This window comes from Xyrauchen texanus, chromosome 37, assembly GCF_025860055.1.
Source record: "Xyrauchen texanus isolate HMW12.3.18 chromosome 37, RBS_HiC_50CHRs, whole genome shotgun sequence".
In the NCBI taxonomy this organism is placed as follows: Eukaryota; Metazoa; Chordata; class Actinopteri; order Cypriniformes; family Catostomidae; genus Xyrauchen; species Xyrauchen texanus.
The window spans coordinates 16,169,450-16,192,819 of NC_068312.1; the positions used below are offsets into that span (position 1 = coordinate 16,169,450).

Consider the following 23,370-nt stretch of genomic DNA (forward strand, 5'->3'; position numbering starts at 1 on the left):
CTGAGCAAATCATAAAGTCTCTTGTCTTGTTCTTTGTCTGTGTACATTACTGTAACGATTAAGCCGAGATGAAAGACGATGGATCTAAACTCAGGCTTTATAATGGAGAGTAAAGGTGATACAAATTACGTTGAGCAATTCAAAGAACTAAATGGGAATACACAAGGAAACAACAATCTTAGGAACATACAAGTAAACATAATAACTGACGATCAGTGAGTGAAACTAGAGGGAATATATACAAGCAGATGATTGATGAGGGAACAGGCGAGGAAGATGGGGAACAGATGGCTGTGATGAGCGCAGTGCAACATGGGAATTGTAGTAGGGTTAGTTAGTAGTAACTTAACAACAGAAGACAATAACCATGTCAAAGAGAAATAAGAGTCCTATTGAACAGAAAGGTGATAAACTGTTTCATTCAAATGATCAAAGGGGTTCTTTAGACCAGTGGTTCTCACATTTGTAGGCCAGTTACTAATTCTGCGACTGTTACCTCAAGTGTCTATTTTAACTTGATTTAACCCATACAAAATACCTTTGTTGGTGTAATCTAATTTGTCAGGTGGATTTGTCATTTATAAGCCTAAAATTTTTACATGAATAAAACAGATGCTACCACATGAAGCACATTTTAAGGTTACCGAGAAAGAAAAAATAAATAGCAACAGTATAGCATCCAATCTGTGAGGTAAATTTGAAGGAGGTAGTCCACATTGCTGTGAAGATCAAGGTCTTTGTATTAATTGGTATTCATATGTAAACAAAATGGACATAATATATATAAACTTTTAAGACAAATAAATTACAACAAGCAAAGTTTACTTTCAGGGTCAGACATGAATAGCGATAATATTCACAACATAATGCAGAACTTCAATTTTCTTATTTAGGCTATTTCTATGAAATTACTGAAATTCTAGTTCTTGCCCTCTCTTAAAATAATTATAACATAGCCTACTGATTAATAAAATAAAATAAAAAAAATGAAAAGCTTTGGCTTTGCAATGACATTTTTAGCTTTCTCATTTCACCGTAGGCTATTTATTGAGTTTTCATTTTGAACCACAAGAAAAACACACGTACCAGCTCAACAATTACAATTCATAAATGTTTAATAAAACAATAATTATAATTAAATAACTAAACAATACATGTAGGGCACATATGTAAAAGAAAATATTGTGATGAACTCCTGTGTGAACTAGAACATTTGGCTATCTCATGATTTTAAAATGTAGCATACAAAAAAAAGTCAAGGTATATATCTGGAAAATAAATGACTAAAATAATAATTGCACTAGTAATATTTCAATTAGAGAGCTCTACAATACTGTATATGTTCTGCTAGTAAGAATTCAACCAGAACTTATGCACCTTGAGTGGAAAAAAATCATTATTTGTGGATAATTTTGGCAATTTTAAATCAAATATGAAAACATTATGTGTTATCACACTAGTGTGCTTTAATGTTTAACCTGGAAGTTTGTTTTGAAATGCTTTTATTTTGAAAATAAGAGACAATTTAAATGTTCAACAGCGTATTTTATCATGTCATCAACATCACACGCGCGCGCACACACACACACATGCTGGTAGACATAGTGATTTTATACTGTATGAACTATAGTTTCTATTCCCTAACCCTACCCTCACACAATACTTTCTGCATTTTTACATTTTCAATAAAACATCGTTTAGTGTGGTTTTTTTTAAGCAATTTGAATTATGGGGACACTAGAAATGTCCTCATAAACCACATTTATTGCATATTACCCTTGTAATTACCAGTTTGTAACCTAAAAAAAAAGTCAGTCCGTCTGCCCCCCAGAACTGTCTTTGCCCCACAGTGACCCCTCTCCAATAGAACCTTTCTTTTATCAAGCATTTTGTGTTTCAAATGCAGAGCACACATTTTCAAGGCACATGACACATGCAAAAAGCTATCATCAGTCATGTGTAAATAGGCTTAGGTCAGTTTTCTTTGTCACAATGGTCAGAGTTGACAGGGAACACCCATAAGTGTTACTTTGTGCGTCTTTTCAGAAAATAAATGCATTTCAAAATAAAAGTCCTGTTTTTGCGATCTTCCTCGTTCATTTTCAATGGTCATCTTTGACCAGGAACACCACAATTCTACAATTCCACAATTTACATTTGGATTGTAAAACCTGAATTTTTTTTGACGTTATGAAGAAAACAGCCTATAAATCATATTACATTATGTTTTTTAAAAATGTAAAAATGCAGGAAATGTTCTGTGAGGGTTAGGTTTAGGGGATAGAATATAAAGTTTATACAGTATACAAACCATTATGTCTATTGAGAGTCCTCATAAAACATGAAAAACCAACAGCATATGTGTGTGTGCGTGTGTGAGTGATGTGTAATGTTGGATGGATGAATGGATGCTGGTGCAGTTCAAGGTAGGATGAAGTTAATCTCTGTGAAAAAAGCATGTAATACTAAAAAGAGAATTGAGTGTGAGTGTACGTGAGCATATATGTGTGTGTGTGTGTGTGTGTGTGTGTGTGTGTGTGTTTGTTTGTTTGTGTGTGTGCGTGTGCATGTGCATGTGCGCATGTGTGTGTGTGTGTGTGTGTGTGTGTGTGTGTGTGTGTGTGTGCATGTGTGTGTGTGTGTGTGTGTGTGTGTGTGTGTGTGTGTGTGTTAGTGCATGTGTGTGTATGTGTATGTGTATGTGTCCGAGGCCTTTATGTTTGCAAGCACACATGCAGATGCTGTATGTGAACATTTGAACATGATAAACATGCTCCTGAACACTAAATGTTCTCTTATTTTTGATCTTTCAATGGCCGGTCATTTTTGATTGGGATCACCACAAGTGTGAATTTGTGCCATTACAAAATAAAATCATTTCAAAAACAAACTTCCAGGTTAAACATTAAACATTTAGCACAATAGTGTGATAAATAGTACATAATGTTTTCATATTTGATTTAATATTGTCAAAATTATCCACAAATAATGATTTTTTTCACTCGAAAACAGAGGTACATAAGCTCAGGTCAATGAGACCTACGATCAATAAGTTCCAAAAAGAAATACAAAACCTGTGCTAATTGAAAGAAAACAAGTTGGAAAAAGATATAATCCAATATTTGATGATAATAGCATAATAAGAGATTTCTAAGACATTTTTATAGGCCGGTCATTTTTGACCGGGAACACCAAAAGTGTAACAAGGTGGAATGTATCAAAATGTTAACTCAAGCATAGCAGCTATCAAACAGTCATGACATTTGAAACATTCGCGAATGAAATAGTTTACTCATGAGTCTTGTAGTGTTTAACTGCCATATCTTTCATAAAAGTTCCTTTGCAAAGCTTGAATCATATTGTGACTGGTTCACAAACAATCCATGCTGATATGAGCCGAAAATATAGCACAGATGGGTGCAAATATGGTGAAATGCCACTGCCATCAGCAGTTAAACGCTTAAAAAAATGTTAAGTGTTCCATTTGGGACAAAACTACACTTTGAAAATTCATACACTACACGGTTAAGTGCATAGTATATTTTAAAAGTGCATAGTGTATAGGGTGTCATTTGGGACACAGTTTAGGTGTTGATGTGTTGCTGGAGGCAGTCATGTCAAAGAATATTTAGCAGAGAGGGGCCACTTCCATTCAAATGAATGGGAGAAATTGGAACGGTCGACCAAGTAGCTCTAGCGCCCAACGGTTGTAGAATGGAAGTCCCATCTTACAGTTAAAAGAGCCAATCACATTTTAGATGCACACATCGCCTGTCAATCAACTGCAGAATGTGCATGAGCATTAGATATACAATTCATGAAAATTGCGTTTTTTTAGAGTAATATGACATAAAGAGGCACAATTTTTTTATTCCATTATTGTCCGATTTTATTGCTAATTTGACATATGTTCTTTGATCATAAGCTTGACCAACAGTTTTTGAGATTTTGGTCTTTCCCCATTCAAGCAGATAGGAGATGCACTGGCATGAATGGAAATAGCTTCCCGAGAGGATCCCAAAGATGACCAACAGTGGACTGACTTGCTAGAGAGACTTTGGTCGTATATGTATTTGGTCCTTGTGACGTCACAATTCCAAACAGCGGGTTTAGAGTCTGGTTAAAATAAGTGCTGTTTTTCTATTAAGGAGGACGTTTTCAGTTCTGAAACGTACAGTTTGTATTTATCGCACAATGATCTCTTATATGTCAAAAGATCAAGTTAAATTTGATTCCTCATGTCATTACCCCTTTAAAGTTTGAAACAACAATGTAAGCATCTGTTTTTGAGACTATTCCTGCTTTTTCTTTCTGTATCGGGCTATTGTTTTGTTAAACCCTACTTTCTAAAGGCATATGTGTTATCCATCACTAAAGGAGCAGTGCGAACAAAGGGGCGTCAAGAGAGCGCGCTTACTGGCTGAACTGCTATCTGAGGTCTGTATAACAACAGATGGGGTATTCCTCCTCAGACGCCCCTCTAAAGCTCCGATTGTTCCCGAGGTGTGCACAGAGAAGCTCGAACCAGTCCGAGTTTGAGTATTCGAGCCTTGGATCGGAGCATTGGATAGCGGATCGGAGATTTGTCTAGTAGTGGCTGGACATGTATATGCATAGATAGGATTAAAAACACTTCAAAATCGGATCTGAGAAACGAGCATCGTGACATCGGGCATCTGGGGAGCAGAGATCAGCGCACGTGGTGAGAGGGGTGGGTTGTTTGTGTGCACTGTTCTCAAAATGTTACTCAGTACTTACTAGAGAGAGAGATATTTTTTCCCATTCGTTGTATTATACTGTCATTTGTTTACAACTTTGTATTGTAATGTGTAATATGAGCTATTAGTATTGTGTATTATATATGTGTAGTATTGGCTATTGAAATTCTTTGAGAATGTCTTACTGGAAATGTAATTTAATATTCTGGCGTCAGATTACACTACCATCTGTGCATTCATGTCAAGCGAAAAATATGACAATGTGTTTAACATTTATAAAAAAATAATAATAATACAAAAAAAAAAAAAGCCATTGGGAAGAAGTGAGTCACTTGAGTTCTCTGTTTCCAATGGGAAATAATTATGCGCTGAATTGACTCACTCGACTATAGTTGCACGTCACCATGAGAGATTACATAACGATTCTTGCCTCGTAGCCGAACATCTTAAAAATGATAGTTCACCCTAAAAATTCTGACAACCTTTACTCACCCTCATGCGGTTCCAAACTCGTATGATGTTCCTTTCTTCTGTGGAAAACAAAACAAAATGTTCATACTGCTATTTTGTATTAAATCAAAGCCTAAAAAATGACACAAAAGTATCATAACATAATTTTATTTTTATTTTTTGTAGCTGTTGTGCACTATTCCAAGTCTTCTGGAGCTACACAATAGCTTTGTGTGAGGGTACCAGAAATGTATTTGCTAGAAATGTTGCCCTTTGCCAAGTTTTAAAGTGATAGTTCACCCAAAACTGAATTCATTCATGCCATCCCAGATGTGTATGACTTTCTTTCTTCTGCTGAAAACAAACAGAGATTTTTAGAATAGTTCAGCTCTGTAGGTGCAACTCAATGCAAGTGAATGGGTACCATAATTTTGAAGCTCAAAAAATCATATAAAGACAGCATAAAAGTAATTCATTAGACTCCAGTGCTTTAATCTATATCTAAAATAGCAGTTCAATCTGGCAATATGATATGTGTGGGTGAGAAACTGATTTTTTTTTTTACTATAAATTCTCCTCCCTGTCCAGTAGGTGGTGATATGCATTAAGAATGTGAATCGCCAAAAACACACAAAGAATGTGAAAGTGAAGATTTATAGTAAAACATACTTAAATGTTGATTTATTTCTCTCCCACACCTATAATGCTTCTGAAGACATTAATTTAAGCACTGGGCTCATATGGATTAATTTTATGCTGCCTGTATGTGCTTTTTGAAGCTTAAAAGTTCTATTCAACATTCACTTGTATTGTACGGACCTGAGATATTCTTCTAATAATCTTCATATGTGTTCAATAGAAGAAAGAAAGTCATACATCTGTGAGGGCATGAGGTTGTGTAAATGATGAGAGAATTTTCATTTTTGGGTGATGTATCCCTTTAAATCTCATTTGCACATTCCATTTTGTTTCATGGAAAAGAGCAGCCTAGACATTCCACATCCCCTTTTGTGTTCCACAGAAGGCAACAATAGAAAGTTTGGAGTGACACGAGTGTGATCAACATTCCAGGATTCCCTCTCTTCATTTTTGCAACTAAACAACTGCATCTCTTTATTTTTATTAAGTGAACAACAAAGGCATTTCAGTTCTACATTAAAGTTTGCTTGGATTTGTGTGTTGGTACAAATAAGTTACTCATTACCAGACTGACTTTAATGATGTCACAGATGCATTCTAACTTTAATGCATGATATCCGGATCTCGGTCAAAAATGACATCACATTTTCCATTCTGCAGTTTGTGATATTCATATTTCATAACTCCTCAGAGTCACAGAAACACACAGCAGCAGCCATCAGTAAACAACATAACAACTGTGATAGAGCATGCTAGTAAACACCTGAAAGAAGGGAAGGAAAAGAAAGGAAGAGGGAGCAGACGTGTGAATTTTGGTATTGGTGGACAAAGCTTGTTGTTGGTCCACAAGTGTTTTCCAGGTTGCCTTGGCAATTTAAACACAGCTATAGTGTTTGTGAGGAGATGCTGGTTGGGGGAGGTGAGGGAATAGTTTGTTGCTGCATTACTTTCCTTTTGCGAGTGTTTGTGTGAGTTATGGATGAAGGTCAGGAAATAGCATCGGGAGATCTTGGCCAGGATCTTAGAGACAGAGATTAGTTAGTGGTTGCTTTGGAATTGGACAACAAGAGGGGAACTATCAAGTCAGCAAGAACAAAGAAAGGGATGGAACTGTGGAGGTTATTGGATTAAAGTCATTGCAAACAATAGAATGGAAAAACATAAAATAATCCAGATTTAGCATTTATTACAGGTCTAGTAACAGGTCTAGTGAGAAAATGCACAAGGAAAGAGATGTACGCTAACAGATACTGTAAAAGAATGTTTGGTTAGAGTGGTTTATGCATATACCACAGCTTCCATCCTGTCTGTACCACTACCTGTTCTAGTGAACTCCCTAAAATTTTTTATAGTATAGTTTTCTCCCCAATTTGGAATGCCCAATCCCAATGCGCTCTAAATGCTTGTTGTGGCGTAGTAACCCGCCTCAATCCAGGTGGTCGAGGACGGATCTCAGTTGCCTCCGCGTCTGAGATAGTCAGTCCACGCATCTTATCACGTGGTTTGTTGCGCGTGTTACTGCGGATACATAGCACATGTGGAGGCTTCAAACTATTCTCTGCGGCATCCACGCCCAATGCACCACACGCCCCACCAAGAGCGAGAACCACATTATAGAGACCATGAGGAGGTTACCCCATGTGATTCTACCCTCCCTAGCAACCGGGCCAATTTGGTTGCTTAGGAGACCTGGCTGGAATCACTCAGCATGCCCTGGATTTGAACTCATGACTCCAGGGGTGGTAGACAGTGTCTATACTTGCTGAAATGTAACATATGCGCCCAGACAACACACCACCAGACAGCCAGTGTTTTTCAAACATATAATTATTCGTAAATAAGTATATTTATAGAATTGATTTTTAGGGAGGAAAGGAGGAAACACTGTGTGTAAAAATTGTCTTTTCCATTCATTTTTCATAGTGTCTGCTGAAATATTATATGGTAGAGTGCATAGTTCACAAGACATGGTGCACAAGTAGTTTGACTGCTGTTCCAGTAAAAAAAATAAAAAATAAGATTGATTGGCTTTGGATTGCACATGTTGCAATGAGAACAAAAAGGCTTTTTTTCTGTTATCTAGATTTTATTTTATTGTATTATATTAATAACAGGGTTCCCACAGTCATGGAAAACTTTTCCAGGCCTGAAAAAGACTTGGAACTTCATAAAAACTTATATAAATATTGATGGTGACATTTGTTTTGTTTTTGATTAGAGTTCAACTTAAATGCAAGCCATAGTGATATCTGATTTGTGCTGATTTGTGCGCAAATTGTTCATTTGAGTCAGATCTTGGCAATTAATTGGTCAAAATGTTTCACAAACATTAGCAGATTCATTAATGAATTGATCTGAATCAAACAAAAAAAAAAAACCTGGATCCAATCATCACAAATGACTGGAAATGCCATGGAAAAGTCACAGTGATAAGCCTGTAATAATAGAAGGGGTGTATATTCCCAACCACAGTTGATTAAACTCTGTAAAAAGTGTCTTTGATTTTGAAAGTAAAAGAATGTAAAATGCTACAGTAACAACAACAACAAAAAAAACATTAACTGGTTAATGTGAAGCTACCTTAACATGTACAGTAAAACATGTAGATATTTTTCTTTTACAAGAAAATACAATTCTACTGTAAAATAATGTAAAAATCTTATTTTTAGATGTAAAAATGTATTCTATGTTGAACAAGAGAATACATTTACTTTTTAAAGTTAACTATTGCTAAAATGACTATGAAAAACCATAATCAGGCATTCCCAGATGTTCCTGCGTGACCTATCACATTTAATTATATTTTAGGGGAATAGTTATATCAGTTAGGTACATTGGGGCATTCTGTGTTGTATTTTATGTAGTTTAGTTATTGTTTATTGCATTGTTTTAGTGTCACGTGTGTTAGCCTGATGGTGTTTTGTGTTTGCGTGGGCAACATTGTGCACAGTCTCTAAGTGTATTAAGTACATCTCCTGGAAGGGCCACTCTTGATGAGCTTTAAGTCATCATGTGGTCTTTTTGCAGTTAATATGGTGATTAACAATACATTTTAGAGTGAAAAGCAGACTTTTATAGTACCAGAAGTATAGTATATCAGATTTATATCATATAATAATATAAACAGTAGTGAACCGTAATTTATAAAGGCATCAAAATGACATTGCGTAAAGCCTGAAACCATGTCATCGTCAGCTGCCGGTGTTTTACTGTAAATTTAACAGATTTTATTTTACAATGAAGGAGAAATTAAAAGTACTGAAGTTAAAATTTCAGTTTCAGTCTATGCCAGCATTCACTCTTTGTTGGGACATGATGGTACATGCAACTATATTTTCTGCTAAAACTGTTTTATCACTGTTTTTCTGATGTTCTCCTGTTCTTTCTTGGCCTTGCATAGTGCTGTTTTCTACTTCACAACTTTTTTCTGATGTACAGTATGTACACTAATGTGCTTGCCCTCTTTTAATCAACACGACATCTTATGCTCATTATCTATTGGCAATGACTTTGGATGTTTATCAATGACTAATAACTCTTATATTGATAATCTGTAGGCCTAACAGGACTATATTTAGGATATGAAATATTAATGTAAATATAAGCTGCTCTAGGTCAATTGGTATTGAATATTTCATCATCCCATTATTGAGCACAGCGAGTGTTGTGAAAGATGTAGGAGGGGCCCGTTCCCTGTCACAGATACACACTAACACTATTTACACATACTTAAATATTAAATAAGCACAATAGGTTGAGATGTTGGTGTTGATAAGAAAACATGCCTGTACAAAATAGAGACCCCCATTGTTTTCTTGTGGGATAATGATCTTGTGGAAGGATAATCGTGTTGGAGTTTTGTCATGGATTGAATAGGGCCATTACCTGTTCCCTTATAGTTTTGTTATAGTTTGGGTACGTTCAAAGAGATCCTCAATTGGAAAGTCGATACATAAAAAAATCAAATACTTTTTAAAAGTAAAATAGTTTTAAAAATGCAAAAAGTTTTCTTTTAGGCCCCTGAAGTAAAATATTTAGCATTTTAGGATTAGGGTTATTCTATAGTCTATATAGCATGTCCCCATTTAGATATTCTAAGTAAACATGCGTGTATATTAACAGGTGGAATAGCCCTTGAGTTTTATGTGCTTTTATCGATATTTACGTTAAGTAGTTCTACTAAAGAGATTCTTTTGTTGGTATTTAATGAGAGTGGATGTGTGTGTGTGTATTATGCCTATGCATAATGATATCTGTGAACTTGAGAGAGAGAGAGAGAGAGAGATGCAGGGAGGGAGGAAGACAGCGAAACACCAGCGTGACATAAGGGAAGTCAAAGGCTTGAAAGCTTCATGTCAGTTTCCGTTGTGCAAATCAGAAAGAGGAAGAGAGTAGGAGATTGAAGCACTTTAAATCTATGTGTAACATGAGTTCACCACTTTCCAAGGCTTTATAGACCACCAGAAGACCCCTTTTTCCAAAGTAAGGTAATATCCATTCAGCTACGTTTTTTGTTTGTTTGCGAAACCACAGAATATATAGAGATATAAGTGCAAATTATTACTTTTTCTGTCTTTTGATTGTTGTCTGGATATTAAAATAAGTGTCATACCATCAAATGTGTTTGATTCAGATGAAGAGGAGTAAATGCAGGAAGGTCAACACAGCTTTATATGTCAACATTTATAAAATGTCTAAAGCATTTACAGTTCCAAAAATAGACAATACAGAAAGTAAATAAGGTGAAATAAAAATATAGGAATTATTTTTTTTAATGAACTTTTCAGTGTTTGTAATTTTGTAATGGTAAAATGGGCATAGTTCCAAAAACCGATGTTTTTCCAGATGTTTCAGAGTTTATCTGAATTAAGAGTACTGTTTGCACTTTATCACTCTCACAAATTTGTGAAAGGCTGGGCTGATCATGTCACTGCAATGGCTCGCTAACACTTTCAGTTCCTTCAACATTTACATTAGGATTAGCTAAATGGCAACTGCGGGAATGCATCTGTTTGGAAAAAAAACGAAACAATAACAGGAATATTTGTGAAGCTTGTTAAAGGACTGGTTTGACTCGAGCTAGACTGTGTTGGGTTAGAAGAATTGTCACTTATGTTCAGTTGTTGTAACAGCAGAGTAACAGCATCCCTGTTGTCCTGCACCTGTCTTCATCTCCGGAAGCTTCTGTAAAGCCCTTTCAGCTGGCTAGGAAGGAAGCCTTGATTAGCACAGTTGGTAATGTGCCAGGGGAACCTCCAAAGAGAAATATATTTGTCAGCTACTGTTTAGGGTGTTTAGTCAGGGCACAGTTTTTAGAGATGTAAAAGCTGTTTTATAATTTTCTGACGACACTTTTTTAATCAACAATTCACCTTAATTGATTTGGATGTAAACAATTCATGATCTGAAGAAAGGTTCAGACTGCATTTGCATGTTTTGCCATACATGATTTTTAGTTCTCTATACAGAAGGAACAGGGCCATTTCAGACCATTCAGGTGCCCTAGGCGAGATCCCTATTGGCTCCCCTGTTCTGTGCAGTGGCTTTTCTCTTTTTTAACAACTGTATGACTTGTAGATTGGCTGCACGTTGGTGGGTTTGCATGATATTAGAACAGGGCATCTGTCTCTTATCGATATATATAAAAAATACATGAGCTAGTCTGACTGAGGGATGTGAGATGCATAAATTCTTAGTTTTTTTAAGGGTTTGTTACTTTGTTTTTGTACCCTCCTCTTGCTCTGACCTTGAGTTAATACTTTGATGTTAAATAAAGGAACAGAAACAGAATATTCAACATCTCTCTCTGTCTGTTTTCTTCTCCCTTTTCCTTTCTCTCTCTAGAGTCCTTCCATGCAGTCGTGGCTGGGATAAAATGGATAACAGGAATGATGGAGTGCGAGTCGGAGAGAACAAATTTATCAGCAAGTGAGTATAGTGAGTTTTAAATCACTCCATAGACAACTGAACAGAAATGTTTACTTTTTATTGTCCTGCAACCACTTACATTCTGTAATAATGTGTGCACTACTGTGTTTAGTTCATATCTGAAAGCGAACAGGACAAGAGGTATGGAGGACTAGGAGAGCAACTTAAAAAATTAATAAATGTATTCATTTGAAAATAAAACTGACCATAAATCACTTTAAAAATAGAAATGTAAAATGATTACTTGAATTTATGATTAAATTGTTTATACTAATATATCAAATAATTAATGAATTTTAATATGAATTCAAATTAAAAAACTTTTTAAAGGGGATATGTCAAATTTTTGGTATATTTAAATGCTTTGTCCTATCTCATCTTAATATGCAGAGAAAACTAGAAGTAAACCATTCATAGGTTGAGTCGCCTAAAAAATGAGAACACTTTGGCTCTGTGACACTTTTAACGGGATAGTTCACACAAAAATTAAAGGTCTCTCATCATTTACTCACCCTCATGCAAGTGAATAGTGATCAGACATTTGTAGCTCCAAAAATCACATAAAGGTAACATAAAAGTAGTCCATATGACTCCAGTGTTTAAATTAATATCTTTTGAAGTGATATAATAGGAGTGGGTGAGAAAAATAAACAATATTTATGTTAAATCTCCACTTTAACTTTCACTTTCAGATGTGAAAGTGGCACCGCATGTGACTTTCACATGTAAAAGATGTAAAAGTGAAAGTTAAAAATGGATATTTAAAGGGAAAAAAGTACTTCAATTTTGATCTGTTTCTTACCCACACCTATCCTATCGCTTCTGAAGACATGGATTTAACCACTGGTGTCATATGGATTACATCTGTTTCCTTTATGTGATTTTTGGAGCTACAAAGGTAAGGTCACAATTCGCTTGTATTGAATGGACCTACAGAGCTGAAATATTCTTAAAATCGTTGTTTGTGTTCTGCTGAAGAGTGTTTTGACAGGCCCCCGAAATAAAAAAATTTGGTTCAACCAGTAGTGTGCTTTTGGGGTGGGGCTTTCATATTTTGTCAACCAATGGCAGATGGGGGGAGTGTCTGAGACACATGTTTGAAAACAGTCTTTTGTTTGTTTGTTTGTTTTTAAAGAAAATAGAGGTTTGGTGACTTTTTCTTTTGTTTTCTTTATCCATTTGCCAACTTTGTTAACTTTTAAAAAAATCTGTAAATTTTTAAGATTTATATTTGTATGACAAATTTCCATAAAAATGAATTAATTCTTCAAATAATGTAAATAATATAAATTCAGAATAAATGAAAGGTTTTTAATAAAAAAGAAAAGTATTTAATTCAAATTAATGAAAGCCTTATTATTGCGAAAAATTTTTTTGGGTGATTAATATTAGTTGTGCATATAGTTGCCTACTGGTCAGGGCTGGTTAAAGGAGGAGATTTATTGTAAAAAAGGACTTAAATATTGATCTGTTTCTCACCCACACTTATCATGTCACTTCTGAAGACATGGATTAAAACACTGGAGTTGTATGGATTACTTTTATGCTGCCTTTATGTACTTTTTGGAGCTTAAAAATGTTGGTACCCATTCACTTGCATTGAATGGACCTACAGAGCTGAGATTCTAAAAGTCATTTTTGGGTGAACTATCCCTTTAAGCATATTTAAATAAATATAACTTTTGCCAGAAATACTTCTTTGAGGACAGATGATCACTTAGAATTTTAAGACACTTTGTCTCACTCAAAATGATTTACTTTTACATTATAGAGAATAAACTGTTGAGTGGTCAAAATAAAAAGTTTGCCCTTTACAGGAGCAGCGTTCTCTCTCATTTAAAGACCTACAATCTCTACTATGAAGGAAAGACCCTGCAGCTACGACACAGAGAGGTAAGAAAGAGACACTCCATTTTACACTCTCCTTCAAAACACACCCTTTCAGTGAAAGGTGGGGTAGTATTTGACCCTTCTGTGCTTTCTCAATTATTCACTATTCTCTGGGGAGTAATAATAACTGTCTGTGACTGGAGGGGATGTGCGTGCTAGTGTGGGGGTGATCAGACGCATCTGCTATTGTGTCTGCAGTTTGCTCAGGTGCTTTGGTAGTATATGTGCCAAAAGACTGTCAACTTTTGATTTGCTGCATTTCTCATGTATCACTCTCATTTATTTATTATATAAAGTAAAATGGTGACTAGTGTGTCTCTAGGTTTCTCAGAATCTTTCTATCTGAGAAATCAGAAATCAGGTATGTATTATAACTTGTTTTGTTTATGTTACTAACTCTTTGCCGATTCATTAGAAGTGATGTGTGTTTAAGACACAGCTTCCTGGAATACTTGCTTCTGATTGGTCAGTTGTGGCATTTTGTGAACAAATAACTAGTATAATGGCCTAAACTGTATATTATATATCTCCTACATTGTGTCTGTCTCATGTGTCTCAGCAATCCATGCTCTCTTTCTTCTGACATAATAAAACGATTTCTACTCAAATCAAATTTCATGTCCATTTATTGACTTTTTATGAAGTATCTGTGTAGTTTTTGGGATAATGTACAGTCAGCCGGTCATTATATCAAAATAACCCCCTTCAAGATGAAACAATACACCTTTATTTTAGGTTTATTTCACGATAATGTCTGATTGACTACACAATATCACTTGCATACGTATGTATTCTCCCTGCAGGAAGAGGGGGAGTTGATCATAGAAGGACTTCTCAATATCTCATGGGGTTTGCGTCGACCAATCAGACTTCAGATGCAGGATGACCATGAGCGAATCAGACCACCTCCCTCCTCTACCTCCTGGCACTCGGGCTGCAACCTAGACAACCAGAGGTCGGACAATGGACCAAACACACACACACACTCACACACAGACATTAACACACATACATATTTAAATCAGGTCATTAATTTGCTTCATAGAGCAAACTAAAGCTTTACATGCAAACTCAAGGTTTTATTCAGCAAGAAATAAGTACTATACTGTATTTGAAGAAATAACATTATGTTGTTCACTTCACTAAACATAATGTAATGGTGATTAATCAATACTTATTCTGTAATTTATCAACCATACTATACTAAACATAATCATGATTTATAAGCCCAGTTCTTATAAATGCTGTAAACTGAAATAACCTTGATACCACAGCAGCCCAGACACTGAGATCCTCCTTTGTGTTCATGTGTTTGTTGCCATAGCAACTCTAGCCTTGTGATGACCATGCTTTCCACATTCCACCAGTTGACATTTTTTAGACTTCTGTGATATAAATAATGCAATTATCTCTCATTTTCCATGGTTTATATCTACATTCTTGCCTATTTTTGGCATCTATTGACATCACTGAATGGCATCTATTCATATCTGAACTCGGGTTTGATAAAGAGAATGAAAATGAGTTTAAAAACAGAGTACTCCAGGCATATCAGCTGACTCTGGCGCCTCTACCATCTTGGTGTTGTTAGATCTGAGTGCAGTATTTGATATGGTGTGCCACTCCAATCTGCTTAATAGACTTGAGAGTTGGCTTGGTATCTCTGGTACTGTGCTTAAATTGTTTAAATCTTACCTTACTGATCGTTCCCAGTTTGTTGTTTTGGGAAACAACAAATCTGACATTGGACAGGTCTGTCATGGTGTTCCTCAGGGATCTGTCTTGGGTCCTATATTGTTTCGCATTTATATGCTTCCTCTGGGGCAAATAATTAGGAATTATGGCTTAGGGTACCACTTTTCTGCTGATGATACTCAGATCTCAGCTCTAAGTCCGATATTAATGTTACCTCTACAATTCAACATTGTGTGCAGGAAATAAAAATGTGGATGCACTATTTTTTAAAACCGAATTGTTCAAAGACAGAGGTTCTTCTCATTGGCACACCAGCAGCTATTCACAAAGGTAGCAATTTCAATTTAATTATGGATGATGGTACCGTAGTTCCATCTACTCATGTTCGTAACCATGGTTTGATTTTTGATGCTCATTTGACATTATATTCACACATAATCTGCATTCACACAAAATCTGCATTCCATCATCTTAGAAACATTGCTAGAATTAGGCCTTTCCTTACATTGCCTGATGCTGAAAGGCTTATTCACGCATTTGTTACTTCCAGGATTGATGAATGTAATGCTCTATTTGTTGGTCTACCTGCTAAATCTATCAAACTGCTACAGTATATTCAGAATTCAGCAGGACGTGTTCTTACTTCTACTCCATCACGTCAGCACATTACAGGTGTGCTTTATAGTTTGCATTGGCTTCCTGTTCAGTCACGTATTGATTTTAAAACTCTTACAATGCTGTGCATGGAACGGCCCCTTCTTATATCTGTGACTTAGTTACCCTTTACATGCCTTCTTGTTCTCTTCGTTCTGCTGATTCTATTACTTTTCAGCAGCCTCCTTATAGACTCAAAACTATGGGTGAGGGAGCTTTTTCAGCTGCTGCACGAATACACTTCCTCTTGTTGTTAGAGATGCTCCCATTAGACAGTTTTAAGACGTTTTTATAAACCTATCTTTTTAAAATTGCTTTTATAGATTGAGATGACTCATATTTTATTGTATTGATTAGTTCTGTTGTATTGTTTAGAATGATTTATTGTTTTGTACTGTATTACAGTACTTTTGTACTTTATTTTTTTATTGGCATCTGTTTGTAGCGCTTGGGTACTAGAAAAGCGCATTATAAATAAAATTTATTATTATTATTATTATTGATTTGGGCCAGAAAGGTCTCGATCTGTTCCCAAAATCACTTGCTTTTAAGTCCAGGATTTGTTTATTGGCATGTCATGATATGACTACAATGGTTAAAAAAAAAAATCACTTGATCCCCTTAACTAGTTCATTTAAAAAAGTAAAGAAGATTGAAGGAATAGTGTACCCTAAAATGTACATTTGGTTATAATTTACTCACCCGTGTGTGGTTTTAATGAATATTGCTATCATTCTTACTCACTTTAAAGCAACCATTTGTGCAACTTGTACATCATATTCCATGTCTTTTGAAGGCATAGGCAATTGATTTGGTAGGAAACAACCCGACATTTGTAATTTTTCAGTGACAATCTGTTACACGTTTATGAATGCTACAGGAGAAGTTTGTTCACAGTGGCTTTGCAACATGAGAACTTTGCATGTTTAGTGCTAAAAACTACACATGTACTTGTGTGAACATGCAAACCACTGTGAATGAGCTTCTCTCATTTGACAAAACTGCTACAGTGTCCCTTGAGGCAACACTGAGAATGCAGTGTTGCATTATGTGTTCTGGAACCTTTGATTAAAAATAATAAATTAATAAATTAAATCAAATGTCAGCTTGTTTGTCAATCCATTCCATTTCTTTTATGCTTTGGCTTTCACAAAATTTGTCTGCAATTGGCTCCGTTTTGTGAGTGTAATTAATCAATACAAGCATTCATAATGTTAAAGTTTAAGCTTAATTTGCTCCAGTCATTTTGGGACGCTGGTAGAGGCAGCATATATTCGAGAGGCCAATGTTCTCTAGAGCAACACAAGACAGTGCGCCCCACATCCAGATAAACATTCCACTTTTCCGCAGCCCTTTTTCTGTTCTTTATCACAAAATATACAACCGACCACGCACACATTTCTGACATCCACTGATACACAGTTGAAATTTTGATTATGAAAAACCTTTTTACCCAGAGGGGTTTTGAATTCGAGGACCATGCACTTGCATCAAAAGCAAATATCATACTGGGCCAAACACACTGTAAAGTTTTCACTATTATTTGTGTTTAGTTTTTACATATATTTTGTGTGTTTATCTTTTTTCTTTTGGAAAAGTTTGTTTGTATTCTAGTAAATATAAAGTGCAGTTCACTGGTGAAAATGCTTCTATTTTGCACTCTTATATACTTGAACACAAATATTCATATTACAAATTATATTATCCGCATAACAATTTGAGGTTTAAATATGTTTGTATTTCCATATTCAAAATTCAGTTCATGTCAATTCAGCCTTTTATGCTGATAATACAATTTGTAAGAAATAATGATTTATTATTATTAAATTATAAAAGGTTATTATGATTTTTGGGGGAGGGGGAAGGAGTTAAATATTGATTAAAGCTTACCTCGCTTAGGGCATCGGCTGATTTTAGGGTTCCCCTATCTCTAAAATTTCAGTTTAACCCCCGATTATGTATGACTTGTAAAGTGACCATTTCTAGAACTTTTGTATTCATGTGAACTGTTAAAGGACTGGTTCCTCAAAAATTGTTCCTCATACATCCCAGATGTGTATGACTTTTGCAAGTGAATGACAAACAGAACTCAGAAGGTACAAAAGCACATATAGTCAGCATAAAAGTGATTCATACGACTCCAGTGGTTTAATCCATGTCTTCTGGAGGGATATGATAAGTGTTGGTGAGAAACAGATCAAAATGGAAGTCCTTTTTGACTATAAATCTCCATCATGGACCAGCCCCAACAAGAAAATGGCAATATGCACAAATAATGCAAGTTGCCAAAAAAAACAAAAGAATAATAATTTGGAAGTAAAAGTGGAGATTTATAGTAAATAGGAAATAAATATTGATCTGTTTCTCACACACAACTATCATATTTCTTCTGAAGACATGGATTAAACCCCAATGGATTTATTTTTCATTTTGAAGTGAATTAGTCCTTTTAAGCCAGCCATACAGTACATTTCTGTTATTGTAGACAAGATTAATGCAAGTTGTGTAATCAAAGGTTAGTGAAGATTCCCAGCTTAACAGAAAGTCATTAAGTTGCAAATGGTAGTTTACAAAACACATTGAATTATGTCTACCAGACCTGCCGATTCATATAGACACTTCTTCTTCCACAATGTGCAGACCATACAGATGTTTACAGTTCCTTTAATAATCTTAGTGTTACAAAACATCAAAATTATACACCCCCTTCCACTTTCTGCTAACTGGAGCAGCAGCTGTGCAATGCAGCCTTCAAAATAAACTGGTTAACAGACAAACCTCTTATAAACTCTTTCTAGATTCTGAACTCCCTCTATTGTTTTGGAATGTAGATTGTGATGTTTTATGTTGTGGCATCAGTTTTATGTTCCTCTTTACTCATTCTCCAGCCAGGAGGGTCAGACACAGACTCCACCTCAGGTGGAGGTCACACCCCCTGAGGACCATTCTAACAACAGCACAACTCAAGACCATGAAGAAGAAGAAGAAGAAGGTATAACTTTTGTTTGAACAAAACATTATATGCGTCCCTGACTCGTCTTTATGATTTCATCTTCCCTGCTCATCTTCTGTTTGTCTTTTTGGCAGAGGGGTGTGACGTCTCCTCTCAGCTTCTTAGAACCAAAAGTGATGCTGGTGTACTGAGACGGTGCACGAGGCGGTCTCCTAGCGACCAACGACGAATCAGAAGGCACAGATTTTCCATCAATGGTCACTTCTACAACCACAAGGTAACGTAGAGAAGATACCCATTTGTGAGTGTAAATGATTGAGGAAAAGTTCCATTTGATCTTTTTCCTCTCTCTGTCTCTCTTGTTCAGACAGCCGTGTTCACGCCTGCTTATGGATCTGTAACTAACGTCAGGATAAACAGCTGTATGACCACGCCACAGGTGCTGCGAGTCTTACTGAACAAGTTTAAGATTGAGAACAGCCCAGATGACTTCGCCCTCTACCTGGTTCATACCAGTGGAGGTCAGCTGCTTTCTTTTGTAACTTCAGCTTTCTTTTGTATCTTGCTGTTTGAATAAATGACTTGACTGTGCAACACTGAATCGCCATCTAGTGGACAAAGAACAACATAACAACTAAAACTCTAGTGACTGCTAAGACAAGCATTATGATTGCCCCATGGTCTGCAACACTGTTCATGCTATGGACATGAATGATACCTCAAATCCTGCAACTTTATGAGGAGAAGACATCTCACTTATGATTTTTGTCTGGTGGATAATGAAACAGGGGAACAATCCCATAGACTTACATTAAGGAGAGACTTGGGGGTGGGATCTTTGTACTTGGGCCAATAAGCAACCACCCAGGGCACCCTACCAACAACATATCAACACAATTTATACACTCAGAACACTTTAGCAACCATATAACAACTCCCATGCAACCACCCACAACACCCTAGTTTTGTAGCAGTGAGTTTTGCACGTGTAAACGCTACTCACATTTTCTATAGAAAATGTAAACATTTAGTTTCACATGTACTTGCATGTGCTCTGGATTGCAAATATGATAAATATTTTATTTGTGTTTCAGAGCTTGTTCAGTTGAAGCGTGCAGACTACCCGCTAGTGGTGAGAATACTTCAGGGACCATGCGAGCAGGTCTGCAAGATATTTCTCATGGAGCAAGATCTGGGAGAGGAGATCCCCTATGAAGTAAGTGTGTGTGGGGTGGGGGTCAATATTGAAAAGGTTGACACTCAAACATACAGGTATGAAGTTCACATAACTGACTGCAGTTGCCCTCTACTGCACTAGGTGGCGCAATACATCAAATTTGAGATGCCTGTCCTGCAGAGCTTTATTACCAAACTGAAGGAAGAGGAGGACAGGGAGGTCCAGAAGTTGAGAAGCAGGTACATTCTATGCTTTACATAAGTACAATGGTGATGTGTGAAACACGCTTTCTAAAGCTTTGAATCAATTAGTCCAATTGGTTTGCAAAATGATTCACTTTTTCAAAGTGCTCACTTTACCACACGTGGAGGACATCTGCTGGTCAAATAAATGTAAATGTAATGCAAAGAATTGAGAGAAAATAAGTTACAATGACAAAGTACTGTATATCATATATTACTTGCATATATTTAAAAAGTATTAATTTTGTCTTCATACACTACTAATTCTATATTTTTGTTTTTTTTATATATAAAATGTTTTAATGGTATGGCAGAAGATATTTGGACTAAATGCAAATAGTAATAGATGCTATTTGCTCCCCAGTGCAAATAGTGGCAGATACTATTTACACCCCTAATTAAAGTTGCCGCAAGCGATTTTAGGGTTCTGAAGCTTTCACATGACTGAACCGTTGAATTAGCCAAGCCCCCTCATTCCAAAACCCCACCCTCCAAAGATCATTTTGAGAACAAAACTGAGCAAAAGAGCAGCATTGTTTGTTCCTGTGGCTTTCAAATTCAACAGTGGCACAATAGTGCCCTCCACTGACAAACATTATGAATCATAGCCTCAATCCATTTCACATTCAATGCTATGAGAACGAGAACAATTATCGATAGGTGAAAAGCGTCAATGTCTGCGTTTTGCGGACACATTTTTGTTTGCTGTTTTCAGAGTCTTCAGCTGTCACAGAAACCGGTGAGATATCTCTGGACACTTATTTCTTTAATATCTTTAAGGAAGTAGGAACATTTTATATAAAATGTTCCATGATAAAGTCACTTTTAAATACCAACATACATTATAGGGGCATCACTGCAGTTTATTTATTGTGTTTATTCAGAGTCCCACAGACACCAACCTCTAAACCTAACCCTAACCTTCCCTTACAAAAATTAACAGTGGTTTTACTACAGTAGCCATAGTAACACCATGGTTAATTGCAATAAAACTATGGCTTCTGCCAAAAAAAACATGGTTACTGCAATATTACTATTGTAAAACAATGGTTAATTTTACCCAGATCAAACCTTTCTTTCAAATCCCTGACCTTCACTGTGACCAAATCACAGCGAGGCAATCAACCTTTATATTCATTTGTATTTATTATTATAAGTAGTATTAAAGGAAATATTAAGAGTGGAGACAGGAAACAGGATGGGGAATACTGGGGCAAAAGGGGGAATCGAAACATGTACAAGAAAAGCCTCATCTGTCAGCATGATGTCGGTGAATCACGTTCAGTCTCTTTGTAAGTTACGTCATTGTTTTGAACGATGCTCGCTCGCGTCCCTATGGAGTGTGTGCTCGAGCACAAGCAACATGTAGCTGGCTGCAGTTCACTTAATGACCACAAGTGTCATTAATAACAAGGGTTTCTGAATCTTACATACTGCACCTTTAACATTAGCCTCAACAAGACAAGGTCTGTCCTGAGCTGTAATGATCAGTGGCCCCGTGGCATAATGGACTTTTAAATATTAAGACATCAACTTAATGTTATATTTGACTGTGTATCTATAGTGGTTAAATGCTCATGGGTTCTTTTCAAAGTTCTTTGTTATCTGTTAATTTAAAAGTCCAGTTTAGTATTGAAAAAGTAATTACAACTTACAACTAAAACCTTGCTGTACAACTCACTTTCGGTGCCCATCTGTGGACATTTCTCCAGGAAACTGGAGCCTACATATGCTCAAAAACACTTCCACCTTCAGCCACTGGGGGCAGTGCTTTGAATTTCATCAAACAAAGCTAGAGTGTAGCTGAAGAACTTTCCACTAACTGTTGATGAATTAACTGTTAAATCAATCTGGATTTGAAACAGAAGGTTCATTTTTATGAAATACGCTCGATTTCACTTATCAATATCATAATTTATCATCAACATTAAATCTCTCTCTCTCTCTCTCAATAGATACAAATACCTGCAATGTATTATTGAGAAACAGCTGCAGTGTTCACCAGAAGGTTCCACCTGTATGTGAACTTCACGTCTCCACATCTTTCAGCACTCATTCTCTGTATCTCAGAGCACATATACCCTCTTAGTGTTAATGAAAGGGCTTCTAGACAGAGTTTTGTTAGCATGTTACATCCTAAATAGTAACCAGTCTAAGCCACTAATATGTGTTAATATTTGCTCAGAATATGATGACCAATGAAAATGGATGGTAAATCTTGTTTTATAACAATTCTTTGTATATTTCTTCTCTATATTCTTTGCATGATTTGGTGCTATAGCGAATCACATGCAGGTACAGTAAAATAAAAGCACAGTCCAAAAAGCCAGGCAATTTCTATATGCAGTTATGACTGTAAATGGAGATTTTAACGACAAGCACAAAGTAACTGTGACAAGTGCTGACTAATGACATATATTTGTTTTTTAAGGGCCTTTTTTTTATCAATTTCTTTTAGAAAATCTCTATTGAGTCATACTACATTGATCATACTATATGTTGGATGTATTCAGAAGATTCAGCGGTCTGACCACAATAGCTGCCTAAACAGAAAAGCAATGTATAAAAGTGACATACAAGTTGACCAACGTCTCATTTAGACAGTGATTATGAAATCTTTTTGAAGTGTCTGTTTTAAAAATAGATGTAAATGATGGAAATAAAAGACTGTGAATTTAAATGGTGATTGAGAATAGAATGATCAACACAGAGATTGTAGAATGTGAACATCTTAATGCTGTTTGGATGTTTGTGTGTGTGTGTGTGTGTGTGTGTGTGTGTGTGTGTGTGTGTGTGTGTACACCCAAATAGGACAGCACACTTCTAGTTGCTAATAATGGGGGTTCATATTTGTTTTACATTTTGACAACTATTATTTACACCTATGACTAGTGTCTGTGTTGTCATATTTCATATGTTAATACATTTCTGAAGTTTGAGATATGGCATGCCTGTAGTCTACTATATATTTTAATGATGCTGATTGTAAAACTGAGAATGTGATGATAATTATATTTAAATAAA

The 23,370-nt window shown here is 35.9% G+C and overlaps 1 protein-coding gene across 4 annotated transcripts; it reads left to right on the forward strand.

Annotated features, from left to right (window-relative positions):
* Window positions 1-4,363: 4,363 nt before the first annotated feature.
* Window positions 4,364-23,370, forward strand: LOC127631247 (ras association domain-containing protein 2-like). 4 transcript variants are annotated; one of them, XM_052109316.1, is made up of 10 exons: window positions 4,364-4,711; window positions 11,652-11,735; window positions 13,553-13,628; window positions 14,429-14,580; window positions 18,863-18,966; window positions 19,062-19,204; window positions 19,295-19,448; window positions 20,022-20,143; window positions 20,246-20,343; window positions 22,302-23,370. In XM_052109316.1, the coding sequence occupies exons 2-10, from the start codon at window positions 11,683-11,685 to the stop codon at window positions 22,369-22,371; spliced, it is 972 nt and encodes a 323-aa protein (XP_051965276.1). In that variant the 5' UTR covers window positions 4,364-4,711; window positions 11,652-11,682; the 3' UTR covers window positions 22,372-23,370. The 4 variants fall into 4 exon arrangements, with proteins under 4 accessions (XP_051965276.1, XP_051965275.1, XP_051965278.1 ...); XM_052109315.1 differs by having other exon boundaries at window positions 4,365-4,702; XM_052109318.1 differs by lacking the exon at window positions 4,364-4,711 and adding an exon at window positions 10,191-10,289.

Coding starts and splice junctions, on each gene's coding strand:
- LOC127631247 (XM_052109316.1), top strand. CDS start 11,683: ATGGATAACAGGAATGATGGAGTGCGAGTCGGAGAGAACAAATTTATC. Junction 11,736..13,552: donor GAGAACAAATTTATCAGCAA/GTGAGTATAGTG, acceptor TGCCCTTTACAG/GAGCAGCGTTCTCTCTCATT. Junction 19,205..19,294: donor GTCACTTCTACAACCACAAG/GTAACGTAGAGA, acceptor TCTCTTGTTCAG/ACAGCCGTGTTCACGCCTGC.